The sequence below is a fragment of the Gigantopelta aegis genome, chromosome 13, assembly GCF_016097555.1.
Source record: "Gigantopelta aegis isolate Gae_Host chromosome 13, Gae_host_genome, whole genome shotgun sequence".
Taxonomy (NCBI): Eukaryota; Metazoa; Mollusca; class Gastropoda; order Neomphalida; family Peltospiridae; genus Gigantopelta; species Gigantopelta aegis.
In genome coordinates, this window is record NC_054711.1 from 32996603 (window position 1) to 33011918 (window position 15316).

General features: G+C 40.8%; 1 protein-coding gene across 1 annotated transcript in view; it reads right to left on the reverse strand.

The window, feature by feature from the left end:
• The window catches only part of LOC121387271 (low-density lipoprotein receptor-related protein 1-like), a 340401-nt gene that overhangs the window by 104021 nt on the left and 221064 nt on the right, over positions 1-15316 (reverse strand). Inside the window, exons 44-50 of the mRNA XM_041518296.1 lie at positions 14856-14859; positions 11867-13046; positions 11575-11716; positions 9490-9723; positions 8600-8792; positions 6388-6592; positions 4703-4895 (exon numbers count right to left, since the gene is read on the reverse strand). Of these exons, the coding sequence (XP_041374230.1) occupies positions 4703-4895; positions 6388-6592; positions 8600-8792; positions 9490-9723; positions 11575-11716; positions 11867-13046; positions 14856-14859 (2151 nt within the window). The remainder of the gene's footprint in view (positions 1-4702; positions 4896-6387; positions 6593-8599; positions 8793-9489; positions 9724-11574; positions 11717-11866; positions 13047-14855; positions 14860-15316) is intronic.

A 15316-nucleotide genomic window follows, 5' to 3' on the forward strand; every position in this document is an offset into this window, starting at 1 on the left:
GTGGTGTAGTGGTTAAGCCATCGTACGTAAGGCTGATAGGTACAGGAATCATACATCAGTACCCGCTCCCACCCAGTGCAAGTTTAATGACAATACACAGACTTCTCTCCAACTAAACACTAATCATTAACCCTCTGTCCTGGACAGACAACCCAGATAGCTGAGGTGTGGATATAAACACGAAAATAAGTATAAATGAAATGTACTTTATGAATAAAAACGAAAAGAAAATGTAATTGTCGACAAACTCCCCCTTTGAACAATCATAATGTTTTGTCACACAGTCCGTGAAACTCCCTCCTCACTAAGTATTAAGTCATTACATTTATCTAAAAGCTCCTTTCATATCTATACCAGCCAAGGTTACAAACCACCATTGACTGTTGTATTGATTTCAAAACAATTTCCGGAATATAGTCTGTGAAAAATACAACAATACAGAGAGAACTACCTGACTTGATAAAAGAATTCTCATTTGAAAAAAAAACTGACATAGATTGACCATGAAAATTTAGAGTTATTCACCCATGCCAGGTAAAACACCTCCTCATTTGGCTGTTATATAAGTGGTGTTATCATTTAGAGTTATTCACCCATGCCAGGTAAAACACCTCCTCATTTGGCTGTTATATAAGTGGTGTTATCATTTTGAGTTATTCACCCATGCCAGGTAAAACACCTCCTCATTTGGCTGTTATATAAGTGGTGTTATCATTTAGAGTTATTCACCCATGCCAGGTAAAACACCTCCTCATTTGGCTGTTATATAAGTGGTGTTATCATTTAGAGTTATTCACCCATGCCAGGTAAAACACCTCCTCATTTGGCTGTTATATAAGTGGTGTTATCATTTTGAGTTATTCACCCATGCCAGGTAAAACACCTCCTCATTTGGCTGTTATATAAGTGGTGTTATCATTTTGAGTTATTCACCCATGCCAGGTAAAACACCTCCTCATTTGGCTGTTATATAAGTGGTGTTATCATTTAGAGTTATTCACCCATGCCAGGTAAAACACCTCCTCATTTGGCTGTTATATAAGTGGTGTTATCATTTTGAGTTATTCACCCATGCCAGGTAAAACACCTCCTCATTTGGCTGTTATATAAGTGGTGTTATCATTTAGAGTTATTCACCCATGCCAGGTAAAACACCTCCTCATTTGGCTGTTATATAAGTGGTGTTATCATTTTGAGTTATTCACCCATGCCAGGTAAAACACCTCCTCATTTGGCTGTTATATAAGTGGTGTTATCATTTAGAGTTATTCACCCATGCCAGGTAAAACACCTCCTCATTTGGCTGTTATATAAGTGGTGTTATCATTTTGAGTTATTCACCCATGCCAGGTAAAACACCTCCTCATTTGGCTGTTATATAAGTGGTGTTATCATTTAGAGTTATTCACCCATGCCAGGTAAAACACCTCCTCATTTGGCTGTTATATAAGTGGTGTTATCATTTTGAGTTATTCACCCATGCCAGGTAAAACACCTCCTCATTTGGCTGTTATATAAGTGGTGTTATCATTTAGAGTTATTCACCCATGCCAGGTAAAACACCTCCTCATTTGGCTGTTATATAAGTGGTGTTATCATTTAGAGTTATTCACCCATGCCAGGTAAAACACCTCCTCATTTGGCTGTTATATAAGTGGTGTTATCATTTTGAGTTATTCACCCATGCCAGGTAAAACACCTCCTCATTTGGCTGTTATATAAGTGGTGTTATCATTTAGAGTTATTCACCCATGCCAGGTAAAACACCTCCTCATTTGGCTGTTATATAAGTGGTGTTATCATTTTGAGTTATTCACCCATGCCAGGTAAAACACCTCCTCATTTGGCTGTTATATAAGTGGTGTTATCATTTAGAGTTATTCACCCATGCCAGGTAAAACACCTCCTCATTTGGCTGTTATATAAGTGGTGTTATCATTTAGAGTTATTCACCCATGCCAGGTAAAACACCTCCTCATTTGGCTGTTATATAAGTGGTGTTATCATTTAGAGTTATTCACCCATGCCAGGTAAAACACCTCCTCATTTGGCTGTTATATAAGTGGTGTTATCATTTAGAGTTATTCACCCATGCCAGGTAAAACACCTCCTCATTTGGCTGTTATATAAGTGGTGTTATCATTTAGAGTTATTCACCCATGCCAGGTAAAACACCTCCTCATTTGGCTGTTATATAAGTGGTGTTATCATTTAGAGTTATTCACCCATGCCAGGTAAAACACCTCCTCATTTGGCTGTTATATAAGTGGTGTTATCATTTAGAGTTATTCACCCATGCCAGGTAAAACACCTCCTCATTTGGCTGTTATATAAGTGGTGTTATCATTTTGAGTTATTCACCCATGCCAGGTAAAACACCTCCTCATTTGGCTGTTATATAAGTGGTGTTATCATTTAGAGTTATTCACCCATGCCAGGTAAAACACCTCCTCATTTGGCTGTTATATAAGTGGTGTTATCATTTTGAGTTATTCACCCATGCCAGGTAAAACACCTCCTCATTTGGCTGTTATATAAGTGGTGTTATCATTTAGAGTTATTCACCCATGCCAGGTAAAACACCTCCTCATTTGGCTGTTATATAAGTGGTGTTATCATTTTGAGTTATTCACCCATGCCAGGTAAAACACCTCCTCATTTGGCTGTTATATAAGTGGTGTTATCATTTAGAGTTATTCACCCATGCCAGGTAAAACACCTCCTCATTTGGCTGTTATATAAGTGGTGTTATCATTTAGAGTTATTCACCCATGCCAGGTAAAACACCTCCTCATTTGGCTGTTATATAAGTGGTGTTATCATTTTGAGTTATTCACCCATGCCAGGTAAAACACCTCCTCATTTGGCTGTTATATAAGTGGTGTTATCATTTAGAGTTATTCACCCATGCCAGGTAAAACACCTCCTCATTTGGCTGTTATATAAGTGGTGTTATCATTTTGAGTTATTCACCCATGCCAGGTAAAACACCTCCTCATTTGGCTGTTATATAAGTGGTGTTATCATTTAGAGTTATTCACCCATGCCAGGTAAAACACCTCCTCATTTGGCTGTTATATAAGTGGTGTTATCATTTAGAGTTATTCACCCATGCCAGGTAAAACACCTCCTCATTTGGCTGTTATATAAGTGGTGTTATCATTTTGTACTAAACATACAAACCAGTGGGTTATTTAAATACTACAGAGGCCAACCTACATATATCATCAAAGAAAGATTTGAAAGGGCATTTCAGTATTTTATAACATTACTTTTTTTAATGACAAACTATTTCCTAAACTGGACTATATTAACCCTTTTAAGGGGAGAATGACATTTATGTCACCACTTTATGAGGAAAGTGACATTTGTGTCTTTTTAGCAGTGCTGTGAATCAAACATGTTTTTTTTACTATGTGAGTTGAGTTTTTATCAGTCACTAATTTAACAGGAAATATAATTCTATTAATAAGAAAGGTAACTCTTACTGCAATAATTTGTTTACTTTATGACATTGAGTTAATGTTAGCCTACTTGGCAATGACGTAAACAAAATGGTGGCACCCATGAAATTTGCATGTGATTTGTTGAATATTTGTATTTACAAAGGAACTGTTATAAGCTGTACATAAATGCTTTTAAATTCTACATAGTTAAATAATATATCTATTTTTACTACTTTACAGTTATTCTTTTTGTTATTTTATGATTTAAAGTTGAATTTGATTGATTTAACTTTTTTGTGATTTTTGTCAAATTAATTCCCCTCAGAAGGTGTGGTTTAAACAGATATCTCCCCTTAAAAGGGTTCAGCTGCTACAACCAGTAACAACAAAGCAAATGGTGGTGTGGTGCCCCAGGAAAAAGAAAAACAGACGACTAGAGCACATTGATTTGTTAATCATCGGCTATTGAATGTCAAACATTAAATTTTTTATATATACCCAAACAAAAAGGTTGTCGCAAGGTAGTTACCTTGTAACAAGCAATGCAAGCTATTTGCAAGCTAACATTTAGCTCGCGTAAGGTAGTCAGTAATTCTGCAAACTTCCCGCAAGCATATTTTCATTTTGCAAGCTTAAATAATTGCTGCATGCTTGCTGCATGCATATCTTCAACTTGGAGATGCATGCATATCTTCAACAAGGTTGTCACAAGGTAGTTACCTTGTCACAAGCAATGCAAGCTATTTGCAACCTAACATTTAGCTCGCGTAAGGTAGTCAGTAATTCTGCAAGCTTCACGCAAGCATATTTTAATTTTGCAAGCTTGCTGCATGCTTGCTGCAAGGTATTCACAAGCGTGTGGCAAGCTTGCTACAACCTACAAGCTAGTTACATGGTTGTAAAAAGGTTCCAAATACTAGCTCAAAATGCGGTAGTTACACGGTTGTCGCAAGGTTGTTACCAGCTATTTAATAAGCTTGCAATTTTTGTTTGGGTAGTTTTAGAGAGGAAACCCGCTACATTTTTTATTAGTAGCTAGGGATCTCTTATATGCACCATCCCATAGACAGATATACCAGTCGTGGTGCACTGGAACAAGAAATAGTCCAATGGGGATCGATCCCAAATCGACCACGCATCTAGCAAGTGCTTTACCACTGGGCTAAGTGTCACCCTGGTGCCCCATGAAGCACTGGTTGGAAATGTAAAGTTACAATTGTGGTTACACCAGAGTTAGAATGTTGGAGTGTGCTTACAATCATCGGTATCGTTTGCTACAGCGATGATTCCCATGGGTTGTCTCTGGATGCCCTTGCGCAGCCACTTGAGACCACTCCCGTCGTACTTGTTGGCCCGGAGCACTGCCCTCAACATCCAGTCCGTCCAGTAGATGAAGTCGCCGTACACCGCTATCCCGAACGAGTGCTGGGGAATGGCCGTTACTATGACCTGGGAAAAACAAACAAAGAGGATCAATCCTACAGTCCATCACATCATTCTATAAAATAGACTGAAGTAAGAACAGGGTTCTTACACTTGAAAAAAACTTAAAATTCAAGGACATTTCCAGGACTCTTTTTTTTGTTTTTTTTCCCCAGGACATGAAATCAATGAATGTTTTTATAGCAAATTGTTGTCTGAATTTAGAGAGGTTATGAGAACAACAAAAGTAAAGATGCAGAAGAAAAATAAATAAACCACAGAATTTTTTAGCCTAAATTTCCAGGACATAATAAATTTTAATGCTTTTTCCAGGACATTCCAAGTCTGGATTTTGAAATCACAAAATTCAAGGACATTCCAGGATTTCCAGGACACGTAAAAAGCCCACAGAAGAAAATTATTTTTAAAATGTGTGTGCAATTTACAAATCATTGGCTCAGAAATAAATAACTTGTAGTAAATTTCATAGTATGAAAAAAAGTGTCCCCTGTGTGACAGACTACATGTATATATTGAGCGCACATCAGGAAAGTACTTTACCACTGGGCTACATACTGCCTCAACTTGGACAAAGGCCTATGGTTGAAACATCAAGAAATAGAGGGGAAAAAAGTTTTTCTTTAACGACACCACTATATAGCACACTGAATTATTAATCATCGGCTACTGGATATCAAACACATGGTCATTTTGAGACAGTCATAGAGAGAAAACCCACTAAATATTTCCATTAGTAGCAAGGGATCTTTTATATGCACCATCCCAAAGACAGGATACCACATACCACAACCTTTGATATACCAATCATGGTGCACTTTTATTTAATTTGTGTTTAATCAAGACTGCACAAAAATATAAAACATGTTTTTGTTTTGCATGAAAATTGCAAGCCATGAAAATAAAGTACTTTGCCAGTGAACAAAAGTAGACTTTACCACCATTAGACAAGTAATATTTATATCTAGCATTTTGACTTCTCAAAGTAAAGTAAAAATGAAGGTGTAAATATGTGATTAGTCGCCCAGACGCATGCGATTGAATCATACTGTGAGAACACCTAAATGGGAACAACATTAGTCAGACACACATACGATTAGAGTCGCTATGACAAATCGCATGCGACAGGTCAGTGCGACTAATCAAATAATATTTGTTTGTTTTATTTAATGACACCACTAGAGCACATTGATTTATTAATCATCAACTATTGGATGTCAAACATAATGTAATTTTGAGTCATAGAGAGGAAACCCGCTACATTTTTCCATTACTAGCAAAGGATCTTTTACATGCACCATCCCACAGACAGGATAGCACATACCATGGCCTTTGATATACTAGTCGTGGTGCACTGGCTGGAACAAGAAATAGCTCAATTAGCCCATCGACAGGGATCGATCCTAGACCAACCACACACCTGGCATGCGCTTCAACACTGGGCTACTTCCTGCCCCAATTGCATAATGAAAATGCCCCTTAAGGAAACTAAAATACTGACGTCTCGGTTTGTTCCGTCGAAGTTGCAGCGTTCAATCTTGTCGAGCCGGGCGTCGGTCCAGTAGAGTTTCTGTGCACGGTGGTCGATGGTCAGCCCGTTGGGTGTGCGGATGTGTTTGTCTATGATGGTATGAGCGTTATACCCATTCAGCATGGACGTCTGGATGCACGGCTTGTGGTCATTCCAGTTCGTCCAGAACATGCGACTACACAAGAGAAAACAAAAAGTTTGTTTTATTTAACGACACCACTAGAGCACATTGATTTATTAATCATCGGCTACTAGATGTCAAACATTTGGTCATTTTTATATATAGCCTAAGAGAGGAAACCTAGTATATTTTTCCATTCATAGCAAGGGATCTTTTATATGCATCATCCCACAGACATGACAGCACATACCACGGCCTTGATCAGTGGACCATGCATCAGGTGAGGGCATAACCACTGGGCTACATCCCACCCAGAGTGGATCATGCATCAGATGAGCACATAACCACTGGGCTACATCCCACCTAGAGTGGACCATGCATCAGATGAGGGCTTAACCACTGGGCTACCTCCCACCTAGAGTGGACCATGCATCAGATGAGGGCTTAACCACTGGGCTACCTCCCACCCAGAGTGGACCATGCATCAGGTGAACACTTAACCACTGGGCTACCTCCCACCCAGAGTGGACCATGCATCAGATGAACACTTAACCACTGGGCTACCTCCCATCCAGAGTGGACCATGCATCAGATGAACACTTAACCACTGGGCTACCTCCCACCCAGAGTGGACCATGCATCAGATGAACACTTAACCACTGGGCTACCTCCCACCCAGAGTGGACCATGCATCAGATGAACACTTAACCACTGGGCTACCTCCCACCCAGAGTGGACCATGCATCAGATGAGCACATAACCACTGGGCTACCTCCCACCCAGAGTGGACCTTACATCAGATGAACACTTAACCACTGAGCTACCTCCCACCCACAGTGGACCATGCATCAGATGAACACTTAACCACTGGGCTACCTCCCACCCAGAGTGGACCATGCATCAGATGAACACATAACCACTGGGCTACCTCCCACCCAGAGTGGACCTTACATCAGATGAACACTTAACCACTGAGCTACCTCCCACCCAGAGTGGACCAGGTGGAACCACTGGGCTACCTCCCATCAGATGAACCATGCATCAGGTGAACCACTGGGCTACCTCCCACCCAGAGTGGACCATGCATCAGATGAACACATAACCACTGGGCTACCTCCCACCCAGAGTGGACCTTACATCAGATGAACTCTTAACCACTGAGCTACCTCCCACCCAGAGTGGACCATACATCAGGTGAGGGCTTAACCACTGGGCTACCTCCCACCCAGAGTGGACCATGCATCAGGTGAGGGCTTAACCACTGGGCTACCTCCCACCCAGAGTGGTCCATACATCAGATGAACACTTAACCACTGGGCTACTTCCCACCCAGAGTGGACCATGCATCAGGTGAGGGCTTAACCACTGGGCTACCTCCCACCTAGAGTGGACCATGCATCAGGTGAGGGCTTAACCACTGGGCTACATCCCACCCAGAGTGGACCATGCATCAGATGAGGGCTTAACCACTGGGCTACCTCGCACCCAGAGTTGACCATGCATCAGATGAGGGCTTAACCACTGGGCTACCTTGCACCCAGAGTGGACCATACATCAGATGAACATTTAACCACTGGGCTTCGTCCCACCCAGAGTGGACCTTACATCAGATGAGGGCTTAACCACTGGGCTTCCTCCCACCCAGAGTGGACCATGCATCAGATGAACACATAACCACTGGGCTACCTCCCACCCAGAGTGGACCTTACATCAGATGAGGGCTTAACCACTGGGCTACCTTGCACCCAGAGTGGACCATACATCAGATGAGCACATAACCACTGGGCTACCTCCCACCCAGAGTGGACCATACATCAGATGAGGGCTTAACCACTGGGCTTCCTCCCACCCAGAGTGGACCATGCATCAGATGAGCACATAACCACTGGGCTACCTCCCACCTAGAGTGGACCATGCATCAGATGAGCACATAACCACTGGGCTACCTCCCTTCCTGAATGTGACAGAAAGATCAAGGAAAAGAAATAAGTAATAAGTAATGACACCTCAGCATACCACCTCTATGCCTACATGTGATAGAGGTCAAATAAAATGGTTTACCTTTTACAAAGATCTATGACGATGGCTCGAGGATGATCCTCCATTGACAACTGGATGATGGTTTCTTGTTTCCGGTTTTTAACTGCAATGTCCGGATGGAGGCCAATACGACTGATGGACGAGTTGGTGTAACTAGTCCAATACAGGTAGTGATTGGTCGAATCAAACGCAAGGCCTTCTGCTGCACCAACGTCTGGAACGAATCAATCAATCAATCAATCAAAGTCAAAGTTTGTTTTGTTTAATGACACCACTAGTGCACATTGATTTATTTATCATCGGCTATTGGATGTGTGAAGGGCCCATATTTTCCAAGCTATCTTAGCACTATTAAAAAATAAAACCATCCTAGGCTCAGACGTCACTATGGGTTTATGACATTGTAGCACTAAATAGCTAAAAAAATTGGTAGCATTGCAATTGACAAAGTTTGTTATGTTTAACGACACCACTAGAGCACATTGATAAATTCATCATCGGCTATTAAATGTCAAACATTTGGTAATTCTGACACTTAGTCATTGAAGGAAACCTGATAAATTTTTCCATTATCAGCAAGAGATCTTTTATATGCACTTTCCCACAGACAGGATAGCACATACCACGGCCTTTGGCCAATGGCCTCTCTTCCAGATACACGTACATGTAAGATTTTGAAATATTGTCCCTTGATACTGAAATGTAAAAGTTAAAAGTTTGTTTTGTTTAACCACACCACTAGAGCAAATTGATTAATTAATCATCGGCTACTGAATGTCAAACATTTGGTAATTCTGATGCTTAGTAGGAAATCAACTACATTTTTTTCTTATCAGCATGGCATCTTTTATATGCACTTTCCCAGACAGGATAGCACATACCACGGCCTTTGACCTGGTACATTAACTTACTGTCGACGAGGACTTCAAAGTGCGTTCCATCAAAGAGGACTGCCTGGATGTCGCCGCGCTGGATGTCGCTGTAGAAGATGCGTCTGGCGCGGTGGTTGAAGGTGAGGCCGATGACATTCTTCATGTGGGTCTCGTTGACCACCGGCTCCAGCGGTGCATTCACGTCCTGGTAGCTGTTCATCTGGATACTGGCGATCGCAGTCACCTCGGAGTACAGCAGGAACGCGTCGTAATCTGAACAACAACAAACGTTCAATTTGGTTTTGTTTAACGACACCAGTAGAGCACAATGATTTATAAATAATCGGCTATTAGATATGAAATATCTGAATACTGGCGATCGCAGTCACCTCCAAGCAGAGCAAGTACGTATCATAATCTGAACAAGAACAAAGGTTAAAGTTGGTTTTGTTTAATGACACCACTAGAGCACACTGATTTATAAATCATTGGCTATTAGACGTCAAACATCTAGATACTGGTGATCGCAGTCACCTCGGAGTACAGCAGGAACACGTCGTAATCTGAACAACAACAAACGTTCAATTTGGTTTTGTTTAACGACACCAGTAGAGCACAATGATTTATAAATAATCGGCTATTAGATATGAAATATCTGAATACTGGCGATCGCAGTCACCTCCAAGCAGAGCAAGTACGTATCATAATCTGAACAAGAACAAAGGTTAAAGTTGGTTTTGTTTAATGACACCACTAGAGCACATTGATTTATAAATCATCGGCTATTAGACGTCAAATATCGGGTTATGTTCACATATAATCTTAGAGAGAAAAAGTTAAAAATTAAAGTTTGTTTTGTTTAACGACACCACTAGAACACATTGTTTTATTAATCATCAGCTATTAGATAATTTGGTAATTTTCAAATATAGCCTTAGAGAGGAAACCCGCTACATTTTTCCATTAGTAGCAAGGGATCTTTTATATGTACCATCCCACAGACAGATTAGCACATATCACAGTCTTTGATGTAACAGTCATGGTGCACTGGCTGGAACAAGAAATAGTTCAATGGGCCCTCCGGCGGGATTGATCCCAAACTGACCATGAATCAAGTGAGCGCTTTACCACTGGGCTACGTCCAGCCCCCGCAGAAGAAGAATTGCACACAATTAAATGCCTCACCTAGTATACACTGATTCAGTGACGAGTAAAGAAGAATTCCACACAATTAAATGCCTCACCTAGTATACACTGATTCAGTGACGAGTAAAGAAGAATTCCACACAATTAAATGCCTCACCTAGTATACACTGATTCAGTGACGAGTAAAGAAGAATTCCACACAATTAAATGCCTCACCTAGTATACACTGATTCAGTGACGAGTAAAGAAGAATTCCACACAATTAAATGCCTCACCTAGTATACACTGATTCAGTGACGAGTAAAGAAATATTTAATAAAAGTAAAGTCTGTGTTTAAAACCACAAGAGAGAAATATTTAGGATTAATCTATAGTCCTTTCCACAGGGAAAACATTTGTTTCATACATATTATTTATTTCTGAGCCGATTGTTTTCTAAATTGCACACAAAAACTGTAGGGTTTCTAAAACACTTCTACTTTTCTTCTTATGTCAAACCAAATTGAAATTATTTACAAAAAACATTTTGTAGGAGGATGGGACAGACTATAGTTCTTACAATAAAGAAACAATTTGTTTTTAATCTCAGCACATTTTGCACAATGGTTATTAGTGTGCACACACACAAAATAGTTAATATTCAAAACATAAACAGTTCTGTAAAATCTAAATGTTTTAGCTTTTTGAGGTACTTCATCTTAAAAATTAAATTACATTTTTACACAATGGCTACCGGGTATTTTTGTGCACACACAAAAAAGCCATAAAACGGTTAATGTTCAAAATATATACAAAAGTTCTGTAAAACCTAAATGTTTAAACTGTTTTTTGGTACTTTATCCTAAAAAATAAATTACTATTTCAATGAATGTACACAGATTTGTTTTATCATGCAACACTGCAACACAGGTCTTGGTACATAAACATCTGTTCAACTGACAAACCAAAATGTCTTATCTGAGATTGACTAGAACTCACCTTCACAGGTTGTATTGTCTGGTGCGAGATTTCCATATGAACAGGCACAGGTCCTTTCCATGTTACCGCGGAACAGACAGAGTTCAGCACACCCACCATTATCATGTTTACACCTATTGGTGCCTGTAACAGAGGAAAGCATCTGTAATTAACAACATTTCACATAAAAAAAGCTGGGATTTCGATCAGCACTACATCTCATGTGGGACACTGACAATCAGCTAATATTATTTACCGTCTTTTCACTAGATACAACTCAAGCCAGTGCCCCATGATTCAGATTCCACCCAACCAGTGGCCCATGATTCAGATTCCCTCCAACCAGTGCCCCATGATTCAGATTCCACCCAGCCAGTGCCCCATGATTCAGATTCCACCCAGCCAGTGCCCCATGATTCAGATTCCACCCAGCCAGTGCCCCATGATTCAGATTCCACCCAACCAGTGCCCCATGATTCAGATTCCCTCCAACCAGTGCCCCATGATTCAGATTCCCTCCAACCAGTGCCCCATGATTCAGATTCCACCCAACCAGTGCCCCATGATTCAGATTCCCTCCAACCAGTGCCCCATGATTCAGATTCCACCCAGCCAGTGCCCCATGATTCAGATTCCACCCAGCCAGTGCCCCATGATTCAGATTCCACCCAGCCAGTGCCCCATGATTCAGATTCCACCCAACCAGTGCCCCATGATTCAGATTCCCTCCAACCAGTGCCCCATGATTCAGATTCCCTCCAACCAGTGCCCCATGATTCAGATTCCACCCAGCCAGTGCCCCATGATTCAGATTCCACCCAGCCAGTGCCCCATGATTCAGATTCCACCCAGCCAGTGCCCCATGATTCAGATTCCACCCAACCAGTGCCCCATGATTCAGATTCCTCCCAACCAGTGCCCCATGATTCAGATTCCACCCAACCAGTGCCCCATGATTCAGATTCCACCCAACCAGTGCCCCATGATTCAGATTCCACCCAACCAGTGCCCCATGATTCAGATTCCACCCAGCCAGTGCCCCATGATTCAGATTCCACCCAGCCAGTGCCCCATGATTCAGATTCCACCCAGCCAGTGCCCCATGATTCAGATTCCCTCCAACCAGTGCCCCATGATTCAGATTCCCTCCAACCAGTGCCCCATGATTCAGATTCCCTCCAACCAGTGCCCCGTGATTCAGTGATTCAGATTCCACCCAACCAGTGCCCCATGATTCAGATTCCACCCAGCCAGTGCCCCATGATTCAGATTCCACCCAGCCAGTGCCCCATGATTCAGATTCCCTCCAACCAGTGCCCCATGATTCAGATTCCTCCCAACCAGTGCCCCATGATTCAGATTCCTCCCAGCCAGTGCCCCATGATTCAGATTCCACCCAGCCAGTGCCCCATGATTCAGATTCCCTCCAACCAGTGCCCCACGATTCAGATTCCTCCCAACCAGTGCCACCCGATTTTATACTAATGTTGTGACTGTTATACATTCATAAAGTGACAAGAACTGTAAATTTTATAACTATAAACAATATGCTTCTATTAGTTAAAAATACACAAACATCAGTTTCTGAAGTCCCCTCCTTGACCTATTTTATGTAATGATGTCATCTTCTGAGGTCTGTCGAAGGATAACCTTCACTTTTCAAGTGTCGTCCTCCAATCAGAATAGAGTAAACTGAATAATGGTGGGAAGTTTGTAATTATTGTTTTATTTAACGACACCACTAGAGTACATCGATTTAGTAATCATTGGTTATTGGATGTCAAACATTTGGTAATTCTAACTTGTACCGAATTTTCCCATGTATTATGCACACTTTTTTTTCAGAAAATACAGGTTAAAAATGGGAGTGCACACTATACATAATAATAGAAAAACTATCTTTTAAAAATGTCCAGCGATTACCCATAAAAAATCGCCGATAGGTAGTTTATGGTACTTTACAGGTTATTGACAGTGTTCATTACAACGAAATGCCAAAACCCTCTTAAAAATCACTTTTCACTTGTGATGGTTGTAATAAATGCAAAATAAATATACAAAAGTATCCATACCTCGCCAAAAAGTGCACAAAAATGACAAAACTGGACCGTAAATATTTTTAATTTCCATGAATTTAATTCGGCCATTTCCGGCAAACCAGAAATATACATGTACCACACTATTATAAATTTAGCAATCTCGTGCATTCACGTTAGCCACGAGAACGAAATGTAATATACTATATTTTTGTTTTCATTTATTTATTAGTCATTTACAGTGTATGGGTATATAATTTTGTTTTGATTTATGCACGTCTGTGACATGCAAGTACGCAAGTACTAGCCTTTGTTTAATGTGACATGTAGGCCTATGTACTTAAGTACCTAGCTTAAGTTTTGTTTCTTGAATATACCGCTGCTTTCGCTTTTCGTTAATTTTGGTGACAGGGGGAAAAACAGTACATCTTGCATTCACTGTCGATTTTGTAGTTTAAAAAAACGGTGCGCATTACATTGTGGTTCATGGGGTTTTTTCTTGGAATAAACGTTCAAAGTTGGGGTGCGCATTATACACCGGTGTGCATAATACATGGGAAAATATGGTAGTCATCAGAGTAATATCCACAGACAGGAAAGCACATATCATGGCCTTTGACCAGTTGTGGTGCATTTGTTGGAACAAGAAAAAAACAATCAGTTGAATGGATCCACCTAGGTACATGTAGTTTGATCCTGTGATGCAAGCACCTCAGTCGAGCACTCAACCGACTGGGCTAAATGCCACCACCTACATGTTTAACACTCCAGTCGTCACATATATCTTTGAGTTGAAATATGTCTTGAAATATACATATAAGGATTTGTGCTCTTATGATCACTGGCCATCACAAAATGCCCAAAATATATTTTGTCATTATTCATCGGTACACTTTTTCGCAGATGCAGTGAAATATGATATTTGTGACACTTCACTGATACAGTCAGAGAAGAAACCTGCCACAATTACATGGACTAATTTGACCAATTAGCAGCAAATTATCTGATATCTATACCTCCCTGCAAACACAGTAATTACATATACCACATCCTATGAAATCTATACCTCCCTACAAACACAGTAATTACATATACCACATCCTATGAAATCTATACCTCCCTGCAAACACAGTAATTACATATACCACATCCTATGAAATCTATACCTCCCTGCAAACACAGTAATTACATATACCACATCCTATGAAATCTATACCTCCCTGCAAACACAGTAATTACATATACCACACCCTATGAAATCTATACCTCCCTGCAAACACAGTAATTACATATACCACATCATATGAAATCTATACCTCCCTGCAAACACAGTAATTACATATACCACATCCTATGAAATCCCAGTTGTGGATGTGAGTTGACATTTCATTTCAACTTATTTCCGTGCTTATATCCAATTAAGGTTCAAGCACGCTGTCCTGGGGACACACCTCAGCTATCTGGGCTGTCTGTCCAGGACAGTGGGTTAGTTGTTAGTTGGTTAGTGGTTAGTGAGAAAGAAGAGGGTGTAGTGGCCACTGAGCCCTTAAGAACTCGCTCTGGGTTGGAGCCTGTACTGGGCTCCGAACCCTGTACCTACCAGCCTGTAGTCCGATGGCTTAAAGACGATGCCACTGAGGCCGGTGCAAGAGCACTGTTTAAAATTCACACAATTTAAATTCGGGTGTGGGCACTTTGATTACAATAAGTTGGCCGAATACTTTATA